The following is a 25,048-nucleotide window of genomic DNA, read 5'->3' as shown; positions in this document are numbered from 1 at the left end:
TCTCCATCCCCCACCCAGCCCCACAGTACAATGTGTGCTCTTTGTAGGCAAGCCTGTAACTGGACACCAGGTGGTCTGTGATTGGCTGAGCCGAGGCCCCCTCTCCCCCGTCTTCTTTTTCTGGTGCATATGCATGAGATAGCAGGCTGGTGTGTTCCTGCCTGTGCAGCTGCCTGTTCCAGACAGAAAAAGAGAGGGAGAGAAACAGGAGCGAGACATTGGGGAAGGTTAGAGGAAGAGGAATAGAGAAAGGAAATCGGGTGAGGAGACGGCGGGCAACTGTGATTAGTGGGGTTGTAATCATGTCTATGTTCTGTTTGTCTGGCTGGCTATGAGATCAGGCAGCCATGGCCATGTCGCTGAGTGCCGACGATGAGGATTACGACTCGGATACAGCCGAACAGGTCAGTACACACTCTCTCTCTCCTCATACACACCACACAAACAATTAGCCATCTTCTCAGGTTCCCTTCCTCGTAGCACCACGGCTCTCAAACAAGGCATGTGTTTTCTCCACCTCCTTCTGCTTTCTTCACCCTCCTCACCATCTCTCTTTCTGAAACAGTTTCTGGGTTTTGTTTTATTGCAATAGTATAAGAACGAGAGGTTTCCATGCGACAGGAAGGGGAAAAAACTCATACAACAGAGAAGAGTGGCTCTGTCTTATTGTTTGTCTCCATTGAGCTTCAGCTATCAGTTGTGATTGGTTTGAGTCATGTGTGCCTCTTTCAGGAAGGCTTGTTCAAGGGAAAAAAGCATGTTCCCGTTGCTTTACCATTGTGTTTTGGTGTGGTTTATATTGGTTTGACTCCTTTGTATTGTTGGGAGAACTTAAATGTAGTAGTTAGTAAGTAGTAAAATGTAGTAGTTAGACTTTTTTGGGTGTGATGTACTCCGACTTTCACACATGTGGAGGGGTTGTTAGGGAATAAATACTGTATTAAAGGAGGACTTAAGTTCCTCAAAGCAACAGCATGACTGGACATGTGTTGCCCTTAAGTTCCCTTCCCAAGATGCACTACTGTTTTCTAGGAAATAGAACAACATGCTCGGTTTGTTGTTTTTAAGTGAGGACAAAATCTAGACTGCACTGTAAAAATGATTTTTTTAAGTTGTAAGTTGTATTATCGGAGTATGTTTTACAATAAATTACTTTTCCAGTTTTTCTACTTCAAAAATTCAAGTTTAATTTAATGTGTTGCTTGACATTTATGTGTAAATGATTGTGAAATTTACAAGCAATTTGTGACTGAAAATTGTTTGTACACCAACTGTTTTTTTTTTTTTTGCATCCATTTGAACTGAAAGGTTCAAAAATAACTAAGAACAGTTGTAGGTTAGGTATTTTCTAAGAGAGCATAACATACAGACTTTTGCAACAGGCACCTGTGCATTTGCTAACAAATTCTTGAATTTACTAAGAAACATATTAGTTGCTGCGCAGTACATGTTGGTGTGAGGTTGCATGTGGATGTCACTGAACCAAGTAAGCCACATGTGCTCACTGCTCACCAACAACACAAATAATGCGTGCATTTCAAATCTCGTAATCCCTGTCGTGATGTATAACAGGGTCCCATATCTTTAAAAAACAGTTTCTATGTTGAAGACTGGGGGGAGGGGTGAAGCTAATTGTGGGGGGGACAAAAGGAGGACCCGGCTGCTCTCAGGCCCCCTGTTTGAGTTCATCTTAGGTATCTTAGGTAGTCAATAAGTCATAAGGTATATTTGGTAAGACTCTTTAGACATATGTTTGGTCTAAATATATATTGTCACATTAGCAGAATTTCGGCAAAATTGTGCGTGACCAGCTTGAACTCGTTGCAAAAACCACATAGGGAAGATATTCCCCTCACACAAAATTCCTTATTGAATTCAGATGAATTCCTATTGAAATTAATTCATTTCAGCAAAATTTTGCTAGCAAAAAAGTTCCAGTGTCAGTTGTGAATAGTGTAGCAATATATATGAAACACTGTTCACAAAGAAGTCTCTTTCAAACCAAGCGCCTTTCTGTTGGTCAGCGTGGTAAATTCACGTTATCAACTTGAACCCGTTGCAAAATCTTTGTGTGGAAATCTTTCGCCTTCCTGATCGCAAAATGACCAAATTGATATTTGTAATATCTGTATATATAATACATTTTGTCATTGACTTGTTCCTCACTCTTGTGCAGAGGCGGTAGCTTTAATTCTTCTAGATTGCAATGAAGCCTTATGACTCATTGGGTCTTTTTACTTGTGTCATGGCGTGGGCACAATAAAGTGCCAGAAATTAGACATAAACTCTCACCCATGACCATGAGCAAACATATTCACGCAGACTGTAATTATGCTTCTGTTGGAGTGTACACGAGATGACGTGGATGATCCTGTTTACAACATGAATGAGAGTTTTAGGAGAATGCTTCATTTGTAAGTGATGCGTTCAAGTCAGAAATGTCAGAAATTATATAATGTGTTGAGCATGAATGAATTGGCTTTAAATTTGGGGGCATGTCAATAAATAACTATAGTATTAAGCATTATAGTATACAGTGCCGATCCTAGACTTCTGGGGGCCCTACGCAAACCCCACGGGGGTTGGGTTGGGTATGAGTGGTTATGAACGAATGAATGAAACCGTTGTCCGTGTTTCACTCCGTCTTGAATCGCACTCGTGGAAAGCGCTTGAAACAGTGTCTCTTCTGCGGCTCGGTACACTTTCAACTCGTTTTTTTTAGTCTCGAGCAAGACTGTACGACATTCACATTACATGATTTGACTGATTTTTACGTAGAAAGGGCGACAGCGCACCGCATTAAAATAAATTATCATTCATGTTTTCATAACTGCTGGCCAAATTCAAAAACAAAACTAAAATTAAATCATCTTTGAGAGCAAGGGGGCCCCCTGGCGTATAGGGAGGATCGGCTCTGATAGTATAGTATATACCCATGTTGTATTATAAGATGGTAAGATCGTTGAAGAATAACAATAAAGAACAATTACGATATTATCGCAGACAATATATATCGCACACCCCTAAAAGCCAGGCAAACTTAATTCCCCATCATTCTCTGTGGATGCACAAGAATGATCAAATACACATGTAAAGCATCATTTACACACCTAAAGTGCATCTTTTCTCTTCATTTTGCTGCATTTACACTAAAAGGATTCCTCTTTGTCAGGAAGTGGACAGTCGAGAAAGGAACATGAAATTGCCCAACATGTAAATTTTATTGAGACTAAAATAACTCGATTGGACATCACAGCACAATTATTATTTCCAAACTCACAAGCAGGGCTTGAGCGCAACCGCAAAAGATGATGCTGTGGATTTTTTCAGAAAAGAGAATAATTATGTGTGACTTAGTCTGGAAAATGCGTGTCTCTAGGTGTAATTGCATGATGATAGGAATGAGGATCCTGGCTGATGTAACTTGATGTTTCTAGATGTAGGTTGTAGAGCACTGGGATGTAATGATTTCTTCTTGACCCTATAGCAGATCATTGATTTGTTGAACATTACAGGCAACCTGCAGAAGACATTAAATGGAATGAGCCTCCTCAGAAAGTACAGTCTGTGCTGTTTGTTTATTTATTTATTTTGCTGGACTCACAGGTATCACATCCTTTATATCCACTGATGGTGCAGTGTATAATAGAAGAGTAACTGGAGAACTTCTGGTGTTGTGCTGTTCAAAAGGTCTGATCTAGGATCAGCTTCATCAGTCCAAACAGTCATTTGTTTGAGCTGGAGATTACATCTTAGGTCCTCACACATGTGTAGCCTTTGGACAGCTGATGAATACTGGCTGTGATGCAGCATTCATTTTGAAACCACTATCTCTCATATTGGGTTCCACACTCAGACAGTGGGAATAGGGGTCACAGCTGTGATGCATTACTCCAAAGCACAAAAACACTGTTGTGCTCTATAGTAAGCATTCTTACAGTCAGCAGCCTGCACCGCTCTGCAGCTCCATGAATCTGTTATGATGAAACATAGCGCTTGGGAATGGTTGTGTTCCAGTTGTTCTGTTGTAAGGAAATGATGTCCCACGGGATTTTGCAAGGGCAGGAATAGCTCTACAACAGCATTTGATCTCAATGTCTGAAACATCCCATCAAGATGAAAATAATACCATTGATCTTGAGTATATTTCAGTATTACAGTGTTACTATTTAGTCTCTCAGAGGAACTGTCTGCAATGGGAAACAAAATCATTAAAAAGAATCTGACGTTAAACCCAATCGTCAACCACTTCCCCCTTCTGAGCCAGTTAAATGTTGAATAGAAGTATTCCTTCACTCCACCAGTCAGCAAGAACTGCTGTGTTGCCATGGTTACATTGCAGGAGGATAGACTTCCAGTACTGCACTGCAGTTTTGTGCATGCGTTGTAATGTATTCATTATCTGAGCTGGAAGGCAAGATAGGATTCTTCTGGAGAGGGTGATGATTATAAGGATTGCATTGATGCTAATATAAGACATGGTTACATCTTAGCTTTACTGTACGGTGTGAAAGAAAAATGCAAGTTGATGTAATAAAGAACTAATTGTTCACGTGCACATGCATCTGTAGCACCTGGTACCAGTGAAAACTTCTTTTTTCCTTCATAATACCAGTTACAAACAGTGCCATATTGCTAATTATGTCAATTGCATTTTAAACATGACCAAGAAAATGTAAATGTTAACATATGTTATAATGGGATAACTGGAATGACATTTTTTATTTTGATTTGACCTTGTTGCACTTTTCATTTAAAGATATAGTAGATATTGCACCAGAGTTTATGTAGTAATGCTAGATTTGAGCCCTGAACTTTACTTTCTACTTGCAACTAGCCTGTGTTTTGAACATTATTACATTTCCAAAGAATTGCTGTATATGATCCCATGTGTAACCAGAACAAATTTGCTGGAATCCACTATTTCTGCTGCTTATTACTAGAGCAATCACAATGATCCCAATCACAGAGAGGCATAATTGAGGTTCCTAAATAAGTTATAGTCCAACAGCTGAGCTAGTAAGAGAGGTGCATAGTCGAGTTAGAAGTGATGATAAACAATAGCAATCAAATATTGTAAATCGCAAGGGTGAAAGAATAAGGCAAGGCAAGTTTATTTATATAGCACATTTCATACACAATGGTAATTCAAAGTGCTTTACATAAAAGAAATGAAAAATTTTTTTTTTTAAATGATCACAACAATAAAACAAGGAATTTAAAACGTTGAAAATGATTTTTTAAATGAATTTAAAACAGTTAAGAATAGAAAATGATTTCCAGAATTACACCAAGATTCTTGACTTGATTTTTAGTTGTTAGACCCCTAGGTATGCATTCACCTTGAGAACTTCATCTTTGTTTCCAAATGCAATGACTTCAGTTTTTTCCTTGTTTAACTGAAGAAAGTTCTGGCACATCCAACTGTTAATTTCATCAATGCATTGGCAGAGGGAGTCAATGGGGCTGTAGTCATTTGGCGATAAGGCTAGGTAAATCTGGGTATCATCAGCATAGCTGATATGAGCATAGATTATTTTGAAGCATAGTGCATAAATCAAGCAGGAGTGTCATACAGGGATTGTGGGTGGGTAAACAGACAATAAGAGGCACTGAGCTTTGAACCATGCACTGTAAAACCAGATAAGTTAATATAACTCAAAAAAATAGTTGAAACTGATTACATCGAAATTTTTAAGTTATATTCGAAAACATTTTAATGTGTGCACACTCGATGCAAAAAGACAAACTTTGAGATATATATATATATATATAATAAAAATCTAAATACAGTTGATTCATCAATTCAATCGATTTTTGACCTTTAGTGATGCGGGATGAAGTGGCTCAAATCATTTGCAAATGCATAAAATGCATTAACTGCTAAGACACTAAACACCATTTAAACCATAGATTTAAACAAATAAAACAAAGAACTTGAACTTAAATGTTAACTTACCAGTTGCGCAGGTAACTTTAGCACAATGAAGAGAAGCTTATCACCAGCAGGTTCAGAACACCGCATGCCGCGTTTCCCCACAAAGGTCCTCACAGGCGATCGAAAAATATCCCCTCCTACGTTAGGAGGATTTTTTTTTAGTCTTTCTCACATTGCAAACTTAATAAAATAAAATCCGAGGCGAGTCTGCGAGCAACAACAACATGGCGTCTTTTCAAAAAGTTGCAGCAGCTAGTTGAGGGCGGAGCACGTAAGCACGTGCGTGACGTCTGACGGGATTGTACTAAAACTATTTGAGTACACTGCCAAAAACAAATGAAAGCATTTGAGTGCTGTAAACTTAAAATTAAATTTTTATACTAATTACTCAAAAAATTGGAGGCGAATGAACGTTTTTATTTCTTTTGAGTAATTACAACCCAATTACTTTATCAAAGATTTACTATTTGGTCTTACAGTGTGGAGAGCTGTATAATGTACAGAATAAAGTCATTAGAGAAGAGCACCTATGATACTCAACACTTAATTTTTTACCAGTGAGCTAATCACATGTGAACCAGGTGCCTGTGCCATTTTTTTCTGTCAAACAAATGGTAAAAAAGACCATGTGGGCTAAAAGTACGCATTTTACATGCTAGTTTTAATGGAAACATTAAACTAACAGCAAGTTTAGCTTATTAACATCCACAAATACAGCTAAATTACATGTTTACCATCAAATCTCATACAGAAACAGCTTATAACAAAAATCTGAACTAATATACTGGCAAAATCAATAGCTTTTCACTTCTGTTCCCAGATGCCTAGTGAGGATGTTTCATTGGCAACAGTTTGTTGTACATGGCTGTAATCTATTATTATATTATTTTAATTTCCATTCTTCATTTTTTCCCCATTAGCAACGGCTACCCAACAGACCCAAGCCCAAAATGGCTGCATCAACAGCAACAACTCCGGCAGCGACCACTTCTTCATCCACTGCAACAGCGGTCAAGCTGCCGTCCAATCGAACCTCCTCTGGAGCTCGCCGTAGACGCACACGATGTCGAAAATGCGAGGCATGTGTGCGGACGGAATGTGGAGAGTGTCACTTCTGTAAGGACATGAAGAAGTTTGGAGGACCTGGTCGAATGAAACAGTCTTGCATTATGAGACAATGTATAGCGGTAAGAAACTAAATTCCAACAGACACTGAGATGATTCATGAACCAAATGTCACACAGCCAATACATAAAATAACAGCATTTTTTACATGAGAGAGACCAATTTTTAGACCAAAAATTAGTTTTGTAGAAATTTGATTTTGAAACGTAGAAGCAGTCTTTGTGAGGAATCCACTTTAGCCGTACTCTGGGCTGTTAACCTAAATTTCATTGAAAGTAAGGAATTGGAATTCCTCCAGAATTCTCCTTCACCACTTCATTGAGCCTGATCAAATGTATGAGGAACTGGCAGAATTCCATGTAGATGTAGCAATGTAAATGTATCAATACAGACATTTAATCATTTATCAAACTGAGATTCAGAATGTATGATCGAACTGTACAACTAAAGGTTGTAATGATGTCAGATGAATGTTCCATTTATTTTTAACAATAACCTTAAAGTGTTTTTTTTTTAATCATATTTTATTGTGTATATGTGTATTTTGTAACCACACATTTTCCAAATTGTTTATATTCTGGATATTAAATGGTTGGCATGTGGTTCCACAGCCCGTGTTACCACATACAGCAGTATGTGTAGTGTGCGGTGAAGCTGGTAAAGAAGACACACTTGATGATGAAGATGAAAAATTTAATGCCATGCTCATGGAGTGCTCCATCTGCAATGAGATTGTCCACCCAAACTGCCTCAAGGTCAGACTGACTGAACTCTAACCTAACCACTAGCCTAAGAATATAGTTCTAAAGTAAATGCAAAGCAGTGTATACTGCGCTCTCTTTTGTTTTGTGTGGGCACATAAGAAGGAAGTGATTAGGCTGAAGTGCATGTTTGTGGGCGGCTCTGACGTTTTTTAACACCCTTAAGTTCCTCTTTAGTGGTGGTGTAGAGCATTCACATACTTAGCGAGAGTGTTTTCATAAACAATCTCTTTTCTGCTCCAAGTCCGGTCTCTTGCCTATACAGGTGAAGGATGCAGCTGGGGTAGTAAATGATGAGCTTCCTAACTGCTGGGAATGTCCAAAATGCAATTACGCTGGGAAGACTGGAAAAGTGAGTATTTGGGGAACAGTGGTAGAGTGATTTGATAGCATACAAAAAAGATTTGCATTTGAAAAGAGATACTATTTAAGAAAGTAGTGGAGACAATGAAGATGAAATGTGGTTTACAGTAAAGCGGTGTTATGTATAAGTTTTTGTAATTTTTCAAATTAATTTTACTTTTTGAACTTTTGTTAACTCACATATTTAGTTCCCGTTTAGTTTTTGACAAAAAGCATTAAAGGGCCTGTGTTTCTCATTTAGTATGACAAGCCCATAAGGAAACTGTCAAACCAGACCTTGATGCAAATATAATGCAAATAGACATGTGTTGTGATCATTCTAATTCAGTTCAGTTACTGACAGGCTGTCAAGCTATTTCCGTTAATGCAAACGTTGAAATACGTTTACAGTAAAATATGATACATGTCATACATAGGAAGTATATCATACCAATATATGCTTGGCGAACAATGTATAACATTCATAAGGTATAAAGTTGTCTTTTGTATTTTCTTGCCACTCTTTGGCCTGCAAGCAAAAACGGGGCCCAGGCTTTAAGTACGCATCCAACCTGCCAGGCTCCCTGCTGAGGGAGCAGAAAGCAGGACGTGACGGAAGAGAGGAAGGGGACCAGACATCCACATGTGCTTCATCCATTAAGAGGAAGAGTGAAAGGGAGGAAACTCCCAGACTGAAGACTGAAGATCTACCATCCCGTCTTCCCCCACTCTTGAGCCCTAGTGGCCTGCCAAGACCACGATCTGAAGTGCCCAACTTCTTAAGGAAGAAGAGGAAGTTATTTGACGATGATGAAGAGGAAGACGAGGCTAGTGCTAAAAAGAAGGTAACATTTACACAGACATGCATTAGTTGCATACACAGATCTGCTGTAGCTTTTTCATTCAGTAACTTTATTGATATATTTTCAGCCGAAGAAACCCTGGAGGCCTGAAGAGCCTTTGATTCCCAAACTCTCTCACATGAAAACAGAAGAGGAGGAAGACAATTCTGACGAGGAGGAAGAGAGGCAAGAGAAGCAAGAACCGCCTCGTCGTTCATTTAAGAAAGACTACAGCACAGTAAGAAAAGAGGAAGAGCATGAGAAAGAGAGGAGGGAGGAGAGAGATCCACCTTTCAGATCCCTAAAGGACTTTAATAACTACCGGAAAGAGGAAGACCAAGAGGAAGAAAAGGAAGATGATGATGAGGAAGAGGAGGAGGACAATAATGGCAAACGAGGCAGGAACAGCAGTCCTGCACTGAAGAACATCTCCTTATCGCTTGAGAGTGATGCTTCACGGTGCAGCTCCCCAAGAGCAGGGCCAAGCAGCGAAGGTAGTGAGACTCAAGAGAAGGCACCACGTGCTCGGGCAAAGCGACACCGGCGCAAGCCCCCTAACCGCCAGCTCAGCGCAGAACTCAGCAAGCAGCTCAACATGGAGATCCGTCGCACAGAGCATTCACTGGCCAATGAGAACCAGCAGCCACTCAAGAGTGAACCCGAGGACAGTGAGAACGAGGAACCAAAGAGAGGCTTGCGGAACGGGACTGCAGGGAATGGTGGAGGTGTTGAAAGAGGAGCAGGTGGAGAGGGAGGAGGGGAGTGGCCACACTTACGAGCAAGGGAGATGAATGGGACATCTTGGGAGCTGCGGCACTTTTACCCTCCTCAGATTACCCCGCTTGGCTTGAACCGCAGTTCACCTACAATCAGACCACTTCCTGCACGTTCTCCTCCCAAGTGTGTTCAGATGGAGCGCCATGTGATCCGGCCACCTCCAATCTGCCCTCCACCTGATAGGCTACCACTAGCTGATGGACGCAATCACATCGCTCCCAGAGAAGCATGGTTGACTATTTTCAGTCACCTGAGCCATCGTGAACTCTGTGTGTGCATGCGAGTGTGCCGAACATGGAATCGCTGGTAAGAAAAACCTAAAGACTTATCTGTGAGGCTGTCCCAGATGCCACCCTCAATCCTTGTGGTCCATCTCAATTAGTTTACACCAGGGGTGCAGAACTTAGTTCCTGGAGTTTCTACACAGCTCTGCAGAGTTTAGCTTCAACCCTAATTATACACACTTGATGCAGCTAATCAGGTCCTTCAGGCCTATTTGAAAACTACTTGGTATTTGTTGGAGCAGGGTTGGAACGAAACTCTGCAGGGTTGCGGCCCTCCAGAAATTGAGTTCTGCACCCCTGGTTTACACTGGCTACGTTTACATGCAACCAAATAATCCATTTGTAATCAGATTGACGGCTCAATCGGACTGAAAAGTAATGTAAACATCTTAATCGATCCGATTGAGCTCGATCGGAATGAAATTTCGATCGGATTGAAGGGGGTGGTTTATTCCTTTTCTAATACGATTGAGCGTGCATGTAAACACTCGATCGGATTGAACCCCGAAACTGAAAGGACTGCGCATGTGCAGAGATGCAAAAATAGTGTAATGACGCTTGACGCGCGGAGCGAACGACTCTTCCTTTCGAATAAAGTGTTGTATAAATGCGTGCCCTGTCATTATAAAACTCTCCTTTCACTCGGAAACTGTGAAGTGAAGCAGGACAACCTCCCACCAGTCCTGGTTTTGGATTCTCATCCACAGGCAACCCGTATTGGGCGTGGGGAGGGGCATTTTTTACTGCGTGATAAATATGAGCAGCACGGCACAGCGGTTTATATGTATATTTATCCATAAATTAATAAATATTATCATGCAAACATGTACAATTCATGTAAACACTACATTCAGATTCATCAATCGGAATGAATTCAGTCCGATTGAACCAAAAATTGTACATGTAAACATAGCCACTTTGTTTCTGGAGTACCCCCAACACTGCACATTTTGCATGTCTCCTTAATCAAACACACCTGATTCAGGTCATCAGCTCATTTGTAGAAACTTCCAAGACCTGAAATGAACATGTGAGAAAAAGGAGACATTCAAAATGTGTAGTGTTGGGGGTACTCCAGGAACAGGGTTCAAAACCATTGGAGTAGTACAATGTTTCCCAACCCTGTTCCTGGGTTATAGGAACTTAATTTACCCCCAACACTTCACATTTTCAAACTCTTCCTAACCAAACACAGCTGATTCAACTTATCTCATTAATAGAGACTCCTGGACCTAAAGTGGATGGGTCAAATAAGGAACACATCCAAAATGTGAACAGGATTTGGAAATACTGGGGTTGTAGACTAGTGATGCAAAGTCCGATTCATTTACGCGAACCGGTACTTTTCAGACAGATCGGCTCATTGAACCGGTTCAAAAAGCCGATTCATCGGTTCCTGACGTCATCAAGCAATAACGTCTCTACGCATTTCTTTTCTAACAACTCAGTGCCATGTTGTATCAATGAAAAATTCAAATAAGTAATTTGTGTCAACGCATATTGAAACATTAAAAATTAAAGTTATTTGTGTGAAAGTATATTGCTTCGGTCCTGGAGGGCCACTGTCCTGCAGAGTTTAGCTCCAACTCTTATTTAAACACACCTGCCTGTAGCTTTCTAGTGATCTTAAAGCATTGGTTAGATTGTTTAGGTGTGTTTGATTAGGGTTGGAGCTAAAATCTGCAGGACAGTGGCCCTCCAGGACCGAAGTTGCCCAGACCTGTTGTAGACTATTGCGAAATCGTATTTCAACCATTAAATGGCAAATCAGATACCCTACCACAGGGGTGACCCATCCTTCTATTCAAGGGCCATGTTCCTGCAGAGTTCACCTTCAACCTAATTAAACACACCTCAACCAGCTAATCAAGGTTTTGAGGACAACTAAAACTTCCAGGCAGTTATGTTGGAGCAGACTAGAGCTAAACTCTGTAGGTATTTGTGCCTCCAGCAGCAGGATTGGACATTCTTGCCCTACAGTCTTGTGGACTTTACAGACATGCACAAAGGCCAAGAGACTTGAACTGCCATTTTGGGACGGGGCCTATATGTGATTATTAGAATGACATTTTGTTGTTGGTTTAGGTGCTGTGACAAGAGATTATGGACTCATATCGATTTGAAGCGTTGTAAATCCATCACCCCACTGATGCTAAGTGGGATAATTCGCAGACAGCCCATCACTTTGGATCTGAGCTGGACCAACATCTCCAAAAAGCAATTAAGCTGGCTTATTAACCGATTACCAGGTCAGTGTTCATGTGAGCATGTATGTGGATCCACATCATCTTAATTTACAGTATGTACTTGTTTCTAATCACACATCTAACCTGTGTGTTTGGTTGCAGGACTAAGGGTGCTTCTCCTATCAGGCTGTTCATGGGTGGCCGTTTCAGCTCTCTGCACATCCAGCTGTCCTCTGCTGCGTACTCTAGACCTGCAATGGGTGGAGGGGCTCAAAGACCCCCAGATGAGGGACCTACTATCTCCTCCGACTGACAACAGGCCAGGTAATATACAGTACTCTAGATTGATTTGCACACCAAAGATCCAGCTCACTGAACTCCGAAATGAATTCCTACAAGACAGTTACTTATTCAGATGGTGTATTCTCTACTTGGGCTTTCTCTAACAGGTCAGATGGACACACGCAGCAAACTTCGGAATGTTACTGACCTGCGTCTGGCTGGTTTGGACATCACAGACAGCTCTCTGCGTCTCATCATTAAAAATATGCCTGTACTCTCCCGTCTGGACTTGAGTTACTGCAACCATATCAATGACCAGTCAGTAAACCTGCTGACTGCTGCAGGGACCACCACTAGAGACTCCTTAACTGATGTCAACCTTTCTGGTAATTGCACTGTTTAATGCCATTTGTAATATTACAACAAATGCTTTTAAACCATTCAGATTCCTCCTGAGTTAATACCCTTTTTCAACCAACACAGTGCTGGTACCAAAGCTAAACCAGTGCCCAATCTTGCCTGTTGTTTCCACCAAAGGAAATTGACTCCTTACTGGCCCATAAACCTTCTGGTCTCAAATCATAACCATTAGGGGCTTGTGGGCAGGAAAATGTCATCACCACTTAAAATTTCCAAAACAACTCAGTTTGGTGAGACTGACACAAAAAATGCTCTCGTTTTAATCAGAGAAGCTGTCAATACAGGAAGCATTCAGTGTGGGCAGGTTACATCACTTGGTTCTTGAGTCAGTGGAATTATGGTCTGGTTCAGAGAGAGACCTACAGATCCCCAGGCATTTCAGTGAAAAAGGCATATCAGTAATTCTTGATTCGATCTATGAAAAAAAATGACTCTCATGTTAAGGCCGGGACACACCAAGCCGATGGTCGGCCAACATCGGGCCGACGGCGAGCGACGGTCGGGCTAGTTTGTTTGGTGTGTTCCACTCATCAGCTCTCGTCGGCGGCAGTTTGCCCGATTCTACATGTTGAATCGGCGTCGGGGCTGTCGGCGAGATTTGTGATTGGATGTTCAGTTTAGCGAACGAGTCAGTGCCCGAGAATTAAAGCGAAAGTGATGAAAACAAGCACGTAAATGAAGGCGGTACAGACAGAAGGCTGTTTAAATGTTACGTGATCTTTCCCAATCATTCTAATACGCGAATGTTTTCATAACAAGTGCCGCTTAAAATTATTAAAGTTATCAAAGTTACTGATATTCAAAATGGGTAGGCAAGCGCTGCTTTGTTTACGTTTCGTATATCTGCGTTTGTCTTGTATATCTTTTTTCTCCATTTGAATGATGAATATATACTATTGATAGCTGCTGATATAGACAGTTAATTCCTCTCACGCATGCGCAGAAAGCACGTGTTAGTTTGCTGTCGGCTGTAGTCTGTGCGGTGTGTTTGAGCGCAGCTTTTTGGTCCGACGCGAGGCAACAACACCGTCGGCTTTCGTCGCTGCTAGTTCTTTGAAGTCGGCTTGGTGAGTCCCGGCCTTTAGACCATGTTAGACTACAGGAATTGCTGTGGTTTACTTAGGACTACTAAGTAGTTTAAATAACTTTCCTTTTTGAAGGGTTCACTGAGTCTAATGCTTAAAACCGTTAATTCCCCCTCACTGATTACTGATCTCTCCTTTCTTGATGTTCTCTTTAGTGTGTAACAGGGTCACTGATCAGTCGCTGAGCTACTTCAAACGCTGCGGAAGCATCTGCCGCATTGACCTGCGATTTTGCAAGCAGGTGAGCCGACAGGCATGTGAGCGTTTCATTGCTGAGATGTCGGTCATCGTTCCCTTCCAACTGCAAGAGGATAAACTTCTCCAAAAACTTCACAGCACCCCCTAGTGTCTGGGAGGAACTGAATGCCAATCTAAAATGATACCATGTATCAGATGCACTCGTGTTTGGATTGAAACTGGATTCACACATTTGAAAAAAAGCACTGCAACACATATGTGGACAAAGTGTTTGTCAGCTCCTTTCAAACTGGAAAAAAAAGAGCAGACATATTGTACTTAAAGGCACATAATTCTGCTCCTATTCGAAATGGTGTATTCTGAAGGTGGATTTCTTCCAGCAAATTCTGTTAATCTTTGAGGAGATTATACATGTTATTAGCAAGAGATTGTATTTAATAGGTGGTGTGGTAAAAAGCAGTGGACATATATATATATATATATATATATATATATATATACACACACCATCTACATACTCACTGAATACTACAAACACTTATTCCATGAGTAAGCATGATTGTACATTGTTATTCAAAACCCTCCAAAATGTTTTTGTATAAAAGATGTATCAATTCAGATTTGTGCTGTATTTGGTTCAGTACTGGGTATATGTATTGTTCTCTATTTTTTTTCTTTTTAATATAATGGAATTTTTAAATATATCTGTCCATTTTATGTCATCAGTTTTGGAATATTCCAATCTGATCAGCATTTTTCAGTCACGAGTTTTGACTGCTTTGAATTTCAAGTACTTGCTGTTCGAATCTCAGAGCAGATATAGAAGTGAAATTTGTTATTTTGAGGTCTATTTATAAAACAGTGCCATATTCCATCTGTGTTGTTTTACACCGCTGTAACAGGCAAAACTTCAGCTATCAGTATGACTCTGTAGAGCATGGTTCTACACGTGTTAGACCAAACAAATTGCTGAATACGTATTCCAGCTAGCTCAGTAATTTTGTTTTGTTCAACACAATCAGGTAGTTCTGCATTTTTTTTCCACGAGGTCAAAAAAGACTTCACTGAACATCAATGCAGTATTTGTCTGTGAAAGTCGTCATGTGATTTTATTCCTTCCACAGTGATTATTATTGTAAAATGGTAACTGTGATGATGACAGATGATTTTAATAGTGTGTATTATTGTGAGTTTGTCTCAGGATGGTGACTATCAGAAAGAGGCAGCGTGCCATCTGATCTTAGCCACCATACTTATACCACTATAAATTAAGGCATTGTTCGCCATCTAAAACACTCTTAATGTACATTCGGCTATTTATATTTGTATGTAATTTAAAAAATGATTTTACTGTGAGACATTTGAAAAGTGAAGTTATTTTCCCAAAAAACGTACATCATTATATGCATACATGTACCTGTATTAGATTAAATATAAAATTTTAAAATGCTGCTTAAAGCAGGGAACATTTTCAATGTTAAGAGCCATTGGTAATCCATATTACTTTCATAATCTTACATATAAGTGCAAAAGTAGAAATGTTCAAAAAGAAAACTGGTTTCATACTGACTTAATGAAACAGTACAACAATTTGACATTTAAGAATCACAATCCAGTACAAATCTTTCTTAGCACTTTTAAGTATCACAAGGGTAACTAAGAACATACATACTGCTTTGTCTTGTTTGTTAATTCTATATTAAAGTAACAGAGCAACTGACCAAACGAAGCAAATATCAAGTTATTTTTTGTTAAGAAAAATAAACTTATCTGAATAGGCATATACATAGGAATAAACGATATGTCAGGTTAAACAAGGATTTAATTAATCTGAATATATAGTTTAGCATTACATGAATCCCTTATAATCTAAAATGCCACACAAAAAGAGAGGCTGGTATTGCTGTGGTGTCTGAATGAAGCATTCATTTGTGCAGCTGATGCTTGTCAGCGCTATGCAATGTGCCATGATGCAACGTTTAATAAGGTTTATCACACAAGTGAGTAAGTGGCTACAAAATATGGGTAGATCATTTGTATGGGCATCTCTCAAGTGGAGTCCTTATTTTCATTTCATTTTTTTTAAGTTTTCCGACTTAAACACATCAACTCAAGTACTAACAATAACTGAAAAGCAACTGTAGTAGTGTACTGAAGACAGAGAAAGGCATATTTTGGCACCTTAATCATCCCTCTTGTTTTACACTGTGCATTTTGATTAAGTTATTGTTACTTTGCACATACATAAAATGCACATTTTTGAATTATATTGACTCACAGTTACACTGTGCCCATTTATGGTCCTACTTTGCATACAAAACAGTTCTATCCCTTCTCATTTATCACCACTTACACTGATTTAACAACAGGTTTCTAGGCTGGTTTTCCAGTCACATACTCAAAAGTCGCATGACCCAAAAGAACAGTGGTGACTGAGAAACTAGCAAATGTTCTTAAGACATTTTACAAAGAAAGGAAGTCATATGATAAAAAATTAAAAAAACAGGACTGCTGAATCCAGAGAATGACCACAAAACATGTTCATTATGCCACTTATGAAATCACTGACTGAATGGTACCAGTGTCAAGTTATAAGGAGGTACAATGTAACATGTAGAAACTCCAAAACTTTGTTCAAAAATCTTAGAGGCTACACAATCCAAACGGGAAACAAAAGCCCATACACAGATGTTGCAACAAAAATGGAAATAAAAGAACAACAGGAAAATTCAGATCCTTCCATCCTGAGTTATGGCGCATGATGATGAACACACATGAGTAATTCTCAATATTTTGAGTTTCTCACAGTGCTCGCATGTGACAGGTGAGCAGAATGTCTTCAAAGCTGTAGGACATCAAATCAAGGCTGTGAGGTGTTGCTGCTGAACAATTGCATATTATTACAGAGCCTCTTTGAAGAGCTTGCGGAATGTTTTTATTGAAGCATTTATGGACAAAGCCATTGCGGACCACTGTCTGAAGGCTTCCTGAAACTTCATGAAAAATTAAGCAGAGAATTTTATCTTCCGCACTGATCCAATGTAAAGACAGGGCACTTGCTGTGCACATCCTCACCGAGTCTCTAATGCAAAACGGTCCGCAGGTGGAGCGGGATGTTCTCCCAGCAGTATTAAGACTTGAAAACATGCACAGCCCTGATAACGTATTGTCTGCAGATAGGGCATTCGCTCATGCGCTTCCCGCACTTAGTGCAGGTGACCATGTGACCGCACTCCAGCAGCACACAGTCTATTATTGCGTCCATACAGATGCGACACAGGTTGTCGTCATTTGATAACTGGGTTTTGCAACCATCTGCAGTGAGAAAAAAAAAGATGTTTCAATACAGGTGCCAATCTCTCTGTAAGGACAGGATCTTGAATAAAGCCCAAAGTATACTTTGGTTTTTACACATAGGTTTTGCGCTTTGATTTTTCTTTTTTGCACTAAATATTTTTTGTTTTTACAATCGGAAAAGAAACAGAGGACACAGAACAAGAAGAACAACAAACTACGAATGCTTGTGTTAGCGGATTTTTAAAAAAATAGTTTTAACGTGTATAAAGACATATTTATCACTTTTAGAGAGAAAAAGCACTGACACTGGACAAGGGTGAATCTTTGTAGCGCACATGTCAAGCGTTTGCGTTCACGCGCGCTGTCAAATGGAGTACTATGAAAGGCTGAGCATTTGACTGTGTGCCTAAAAAAAAAACGAAGTATACTTTGGACTTTAATCAATGGGTTCATTTCCTGTATGATGAACCAAACACAACCAAAGATGGCCACCATTTAAAATGAAAACCTCCAACTAGTGATGCACCCAAATTATGGCAACAAAAATATTCGGCTGAAATGGCAAAAAGAAAAACAAATTTTTGTCAGTAGTAGTTTTGGTGGACAGAAAGCATTATTTGAAACAGTTAGCGTTCCTCCGATGAAGTGTTTTGACTGTTAGCTATTTCATACACAAAATGTGTATAAGAAAAAATGTCAGCAAAGTGGGCACACTTTACCGTGACCAAAAATGATGCTTGAGCATGTATGTAAAATTCATTACAGTGAAATAAGCATAACCTGTGAACATGACATTCTGAATAGCATACAGAGTTCACTGACTAAATTGCCTAAATTTAATTAACAAAATTTTATTTTCAGTATCAGAGTTTCGGTTAAAAAAAAAAATCATTTTGGTGCATCACTACATCCCAACTCTTGCATTATGCAGTTTATTTGAACCCTAGTTATATAATACTTAATGAAGGGCACAGATGGAATGGTATAATGGGGGTAAAACATCACAGAAGATAAATTTTTATGACCCTACCAGTAAAATGCATTATTAATCATTTATTGCAGTATAAACAATGGTACTACTTTTGTTTCTTTCCTTTATTCTTTGAGAGTACATGCTATCCGGCAGTGGCCATGCAGGGAAGGGGTTTGAAGTGCAATGACATCACAAACTTCAGTGGGTGTGACCAGGAAACATTTCCACCAATCGCAAGCCTTACCTCCGATTCCGCCATTGCAGATTGGAGGGGGATAAGCTACCACTTAAGTGGGAGGAGCAAAGCACAGCTATTAGACTCGGCTATGAGTTCAATAATTAAACAATCTATTTAATTTACTGTGGAAACCTAAGCTGATCATTAATCAAATCAACTCCTAGACCTAAAAAGGGCAATTTTCACTCTTTGTATGAACTTAAAGTCAGACTGTGAGGTAATTTCCTACCTGCAGTGATGGGGTTGCTCACATTTTCCACTGACAGACAAAAAATAAATAAATACATTATAATTTTAGGAACAATATATTTTTTTCAAGAATATTTTTAAAGAATTTGTAAATTATTTTTTCAATTTACATACAGTTGGCAGTTATGTCAAAAAGTGAATCTTAAACTGTGTTGCTGTATATATGGACACTGTATATATGGTTAGTGCAGCTCTGCATTTAGAACTCACTAGATTTGCGATTGTCCTCGTTCTCTCGGTAAAGCCTCCTGACGCGCTCCACCAGCTCCCACTTCTCACAGCAGCCGGAGAAGCTCACAAAGTTCCTCGCCAGGATCTCCTTTAGCTGCCGCACGGTCAGCTGCTCCACGTCATCAAGAGAGGACAGGTCTGACAGAGAAGCTCTAGCTCGCCGCTGCGTCTGAGGACTAACCTGATGGTAAAACCACATTATAGTCATACTGTCAGTGCAATTTAAGAAATTATTATATTCAATAATTACCGGAAATGACCATGTCATTCCTTTCAGTTTTCACTACGTGACTTAACTCACCTCAGGCGTGTGTTCTGTCTGGTCAAGGTTAAGGAGTGAGACTGAAGTGGAGTCCTCAATATCCTATCAGCAAGGAATGTTTACACAGAAAAAGTATAATTAGCCATCCATGCTAAGCCCCTTACAGCTTTAGCAAGGATTCCTGCCACAAGTAAACAAGTAAGTATCTTTCAAGTTTGGCATCATTTCAGTTTTTTTGTTAATAGAGGTATAAATGGATTGAAGTGCTCTTCCAAAGCCAAAAGTGTGCAAACCAGTTCTGCCACACGCCTTTTGAGAACTAACTGATGTTACACTTCTGCTCCCTGGATCAGCTGAGGAACAGACCATGTTTGACATGAAATACTACTGTATTATACTGCTCTTGTAGTAAGTATTATGTTTCAAACAGCACTATGCTATTATGGTCAAATGGTTTTGTCATATTGCATGTTTAATTTAGTGCTGTACAGTTATCATCTTAGGGGAAAAAAACATTATTTCGCACTTTTAATTCAATTGTGTAATGTTTTAGTTATTACATTAATAAAATGTAATACAAATTAAGTAATTTAGGGAAAAACAAACATATTACTTTCAGTTCATTTGACAAACATAGGAGGCTTGAGTCAAGTGCATATTAAAAAAAAAAATTGTATTCTGGAATGTATGTAAATGTGTTGTTCCAAACTAGGGCTGGGTGATATGTGAAAAAAAATTATTTGACCAATAATCACCTACAGAATATCCAATATCTGATTATGTTGTCTACCCGCCCTGCTCACACTGTGACTGTGTTTCTGTTATCAAATCTGTTTGAAATGAATTTAATTTTGTGAGGAGAAGAAAATCTAATTTTAGATTCACGATGAAAGTGGACATTTTTATCGTGATTCTAAAAATTATAAACAGTGCACAGAATTTAATAATTTTTTTCATAAGGTCCAATGTTTCTCTCTGATTTTCTTTTGCAATTATCACCAAGTTAGTCATATTTCATTTTGCCTTTCAGTTTAATTTCCTTAATTATAACAATTCACTGTTTTTTTAAACCTGCAGTCAAGCTATAATGTATATGAAATATTTAATTTAATGGAGCTGCCAACACTGGAAACTCTTACAGTGCTTAATTCAACAAATATTCAGAAACAGGTGCAGTTATACATTTTATTTTTTCTATTACTATATAACTTTTGCTATACAAGTACTCTTTTTACTGTAAGACTGCATATCGAAATACTTGAAGATTTTAAAATAAGACAAATCACTACCTATTCCAAATGTATACAGGACACACCTGATTGGTGGACTCTGAGCTGTTGCTCCTACTGATTGGTTCTCCTTGAGTTGGAGAGAGTGCTGAGAGAGGGGAAGTGGGCTCTTCAGTTGAAGGCGGTGGGCGTGACTGCAGAGAGGGTGTGTCTGGATCATCCTCACTTTCTGCCCCTTGATGGCAAAGCACCAAGTCCACAAGGTCCTCCTTCTCCCTAAGAAAGCATTCAAACAACTCAAAAACACTAACAATATTGTCATAATATACCCTATTATTAATAATGCTCAGTTTCTCATGTCTGTGCAAAAGTACCTGCAGGTATCAGTGTTAATGTTGCGTAACGTGAGGTACTGCCGCAAGTCTTTAACACGCAGACGCATGAGCTGTGGACGCTGGAATGCAGTGCCCTTCAGCAGATGACAAGTCGTACATCTGCGCAGGTTTTCCTGAAGTACTGAGCACAGCGAACAAAAAGTCTTCTTACAGTCACAACAGATGTGCTACAGTGGAGAAAAAGAGAGTCTGTGCTGAATCAAAAGCACAAAATGCAAGTGTAAAGTAATTGTCATTTTAACTGTAGTGTTTCTGTGTTATTCAATATTACATTTAAAGTAAATATTTAAAATGTAGTAAAATGCAGCTTCATTATTACAAATGTGTAATTACAAATACATTTAAATACATGACAGACAATTGAAATTACATCAAATTTTAGTTGACCATAAATGCTCGATATAGTCAGCAGTACATTTAAACCATATTTAAAAGATGTACTTAAGTCCTACTTATGGGAAAGCAATCAAAAAAAAGTTTTTATCTAGAATACATTTTCATTTAATTGCAAAAATAAAAAGATTTGTGCATTTTAGTCCATGTCAGTTAGATTTGAGGTCATTTAATATGTGTTACCATATTCCTAAAATTGGCCAAACAAACTTTTAGTAGATTTTAAAAATGTAGTCTTTCTCTTCTTTGGAAAATAGGCCAAAAATATTGAGGACTCATCTTGCATGCAGGATAGTATAAAAATGTTTGTCAGATCAAATGATATACTGTACAGAATGAATACCACCCACTAACCATTTTAGTCAGGCTATGACTCCAATTTTGTTTAAAACCAGTACAAGCCTGTCAACATGGGCCCAACTTCCTGATTCAGTACGACATATGTCAACATGACAAAGATAATTGTGTTTGTCAAAGTGTTTCATGCCATCTTTAAACTAAGAAATGTTTTTAGGTTTAATATGCATAACAATGAGATGGAATGGCAGTGGCAGGTGTGCAGGTCTACCTACCCTCCTCCTAAAGACAGAGAAGGCTTGTCCACAGGCCTGACACACCAGACTGGTGCTGGTGGAGTTGGTGGGAGGGTATGTGGAGTATCCTGCAGTGGGAGCGAAACGAAACGGCCCCGCACCTGCCCCAAAACCTGGCTGCTGCCCTCTCACGGCTCCGGTCCCCATCACCTCATTCAGCAGACCACAGCACGATGCCCACATGGACGAGGCCCCCGCCTGCACAGAAAACAAGAGACTTTAAAAACATACAAAGACAATGATCTTCAAAAGTCTTTTTCAAACCTCTGAGCTTGTATTAAGAGTAGGAGTATAACAATACACCCAAGTCATGATTCAATACACAATACTGACCTCACGATACAATACTCTCATGACATTTTAAACAAAGCCAAAACAGAGTTAAAATTATACTTTTTCAGAAATGATTACTTAACCAGTAAACAAAAGGTACTGTATGTTAACCAGAATAGAAATATCCATGATTCTGCACAGCTAAAATGCAGAATTGTGTTAGACACGTTGTCCCTGACTACATACATTGAAAATCTTTATTTTTTTGTCATTTATTTATGCATTTTATTTGTAATTTATTAATAATAATTAAAGTCACTGTGAAATCAAAATTGACTATAGATGATTGCAGTGTTTATTATCCTAAATTATATTATATATATATTCTTAAATTCATGTGCCCTCAGAATCTTTACTCAAAATAATTTCTCATAAATAGGAGAAAGAAAAGGTGATTAGAACTTCCGTTTCATACCAAATTTAATAAACAAGGGAACTCAAATGTGTGAGCTTCTAGGTTTATCATATTTAATGCACTCTTTGTATGTGCATTGATCTTTATTTACATATGAATAAAGGCCTAAATTAAATCGGTCTAAACTAAATTGGCCTATAAATTCACCTCTAATTAAGACTCCAACATGTAAAAATTGCAATTGTGAGTGTATGTGCAAGATAACAATAGTAAATCTGAGCTGCTGTGCCTTATTATCCCACATTTTCTGGGTCATTCAGAATGTCATGCCCAGAAATAGTTCCCATTGACTGGGATCAATCCCATTAGAGACGGATGGGAATAGGGCTAAGCCATAACAAGAGATTAGTGTGCTTTAAATGACTTATGAGCCAGAGCTCTTAGTGACACTCAACAGAGAGTAACCATGGTGTTTTTATTTTCATAGGGAGCCAACATGATAATCAACTCCCAATTGTCATTGTGTGGCACAGTGAAGGATCGGTTCTGTTGCTGGGTCTCACCTCCCAACAAATGAAAACATGAGAGCAGAAGAGTTAAAAACAAACAGCCACATTAATGATCATTGCATTTAACACTTGAATACTGATATTCAACACATAAATGATATTAACTGCTAGATGCTGATTGATACACATTTATTTAAGACATGTCATCAATGCACAAAATCACACAACGCAAATATGCATGAAATGCTAAACTGGAAATCAGTAGTTACTTATCGAGCTGATAGCAAATGCAGCAGATTATTAATGCTAGCATGATACACAGCCAAAAAAGAAACATGTTCAAAACTAAACGAGTATGAGGAGAAATTACTGTACCTTCATAGCAACTCCAGGACACCGCGGGGAGTCACCCAGCTGTATGTAAAGGCGGCCTTGCCGTTGCTCGTGAACGGCTAACTCTTCATTTTCAGTCGCTGTCCACAGCCGCACCAGGATCCCTATGCAACTGTAACGAAGCGTTTTCAGCCAATCACAGCGGTGGAAACCCTGTGACGCACTCCCAAACAGCCAATCATCTCTTTCCTCCGATAGTGCAGCGGAAGTTCGTGCATTGGGATGAGAGTAGTTTATGCTATATTTATTACATTTCATGGAATAGAGTTGCTTTGTTTTTATGTGGTTTAATAATTTTAGCATGATTGTTTGATCCCAGGTGAAGTTAGTTTGCCTCTTAGAACCATTTCCCCCCCGATATTATTATCCTAAAAGTTATTAACCTAAAAAATTAGCATTACAAGCATAAGAAGTTGTGATAAAATATAATTAGTGTTACATATGAATTTAGTTGTAGTAATGTTTATTATTAATAGATAAACCGATACTGGATAATTACTGTTGCTGTTCTAACAGATGACAAGCAAACATTGATCAGTAGTTTTAGATCAACTTAAGTCAAAATAAAAGGTTTTGTGTTGATCAGAATCAGAATTGTTTAGTTATATAAATGTGTTGCCAAACTGTAAGCTGAAGTTCTTTTGAACCTCTTTTAGTGCTTGTGAACAGATCAAAAAATTCTCAAGATATATTAATATTATCAAGTTCCTTCAGGTTAAGTGTGAATCCAGCTAGCAACACTGCTCTTCTCTCTTACCTGTACATAGACCTACCATGTGAAAATCTTATTTTCAGAGAACTGTCTGTAACACCATGTCATGCAACATAAATATTCGGAACATTGGCGACCTCTACCGTATGTAAAATCTAAATAACTTTCTTCATTACTTACACACCCCTGATTCAACCATTAAACAAGATTAGCATATTTGTCTCAGAAATATTGATATAATTATCTGAGTTATAACTTAAGTATGTAAAATTATAATAAGCTATATGTCGACAAATAAATAAAAACGTTGTTGTCAGAGCTTGTTCTCTAGGCGCCCACGGGAATCGATGTATCGGCGCTCTGCATCGCGTACTAAAACGTAACAGCAGTGTTGCCAAGTCCGTGGTTTTCCCGCGGAATTGGGCTACTTAACACTGTTGCCGCGGGTTGTTTTTCATGTTCGCGGATTGAATCAACCCCAATAACGTGATATTTAGCCCATGGAATGCGAATTTTACCGGAGGAACCCCGCCAAAAATTTTTTATTTTACCCCCAGGAACGCGATTTTTACCGGGGAACCCCCCTCGAAATGCGATTGGGCTAGTTTTGGGCTAGTTTTGAGTAGCAATTAGGCGGGTTTTGTTG

General features: G+C 39.0%; 2 protein-coding genes across 4 annotated transcripts in view; one reads left to right on the top strand and one right to left on the bottom strand.

Moving 5' to 3' along the window:
- LOC107712479 (lysine-specific demethylase 2B-like) overlaps positions 1–15,399 on the top strand; it is an 18,935-nt gene extending 3,536 nt beyond the window's left edge. Inside the window, exons 3-12 of one of the 2 annotated variants that reach the window (XM_016517744.1) lie at positions 48–404; positions 6,859–7,125; positions 7,675–7,818; positions 8,090–8,176; positions 8,694–9,011; positions 9,097–10,091; positions 12,155–12,318; positions 12,418–12,579; positions 12,705–12,923; positions 14,198–15,399. In XM_016517744.1, the coding sequence (XP_016373230.1) occupies positions 348–404; positions 6,859–7,125; positions 7,675–7,818; positions 8,090–8,176; positions 8,694–9,011; positions 9,097–10,091; positions 12,155–12,318; positions 12,418–12,579; positions 12,705–12,923; positions 14,198–14,388 (2,604 nt within the window). In that variant the 5' untranslated portion in view covers positions 48–347 and the 3' untranslated portion in view covers positions 14,389–15,399. Of the gene's footprint in view, positions 1–47; positions 405–6,858; positions 7,126–7,674; positions 7,819–8,068; positions 8,177–8,693; positions 9,012–9,096; positions 10,092–12,154; positions 12,319–12,417; positions 12,580–12,704; positions 12,924–14,197 lie in introns of both variants that reach the window. The other variant, XM_016517743.1, reaches the window with a different exon arrangement.
- On the bottom strand, positions 14,832–23,871 carry LOC107712480 (E3 ubiquitin-protein ligase RNF34-like). Of its 2 annotated transcripts, XM_016517745.1 has the most exons (9): positions 23,673–23,871; positions 22,080–22,298; positions 21,094–21,281; positions 20,806–20,995; positions 19,530–19,592; positions 19,208–19,409; positions 18,978–19,007; positions 18,755–18,796; positions 14,832–17,555 (listed from the first exon to the last, which is right to left on the bottom strand). In XM_016517745.1, exons 1-9 carry the CDS (start codon positions 23,676–23,678, stop codon positions 17,371–17,373), a joined length of 1,125 nt encoding a protein of 374 aa, XP_016373231.1. In that variant the 5' UTR covers positions 23,679–23,871; the 3' UTR covers positions 14,832–17,370. The 2 variants fall into 2 exon arrangements, with proteins under 2 accessions (XP_016373231.1, XP_016373232.1); XM_016517746.1 differs by lacking the exon at positions 18,755–18,796.
- Between the last annotated feature and the right edge of the window lie 1,177 nt (positions 23,872–25,048).

This window comes from Sinocyclocheilus rhinocerous, unplaced genomic scaffold (assembly GCF_001515625.1).
Source record: "Sinocyclocheilus rhinocerous isolate Xijiao unplaced genomic scaffold, SAMN03320098_v1.1 scaffold87, whole genome shotgun sequence".
Classification (NCBI taxonomy): Eukaryota; Metazoa; Chordata; class Actinopteri; order Cypriniformes; family Cyprinidae; genus Sinocyclocheilus; species Sinocyclocheilus rhinocerous.
This window is presented reverse-complemented; position numbering and strand designations above follow the sequence as displayed.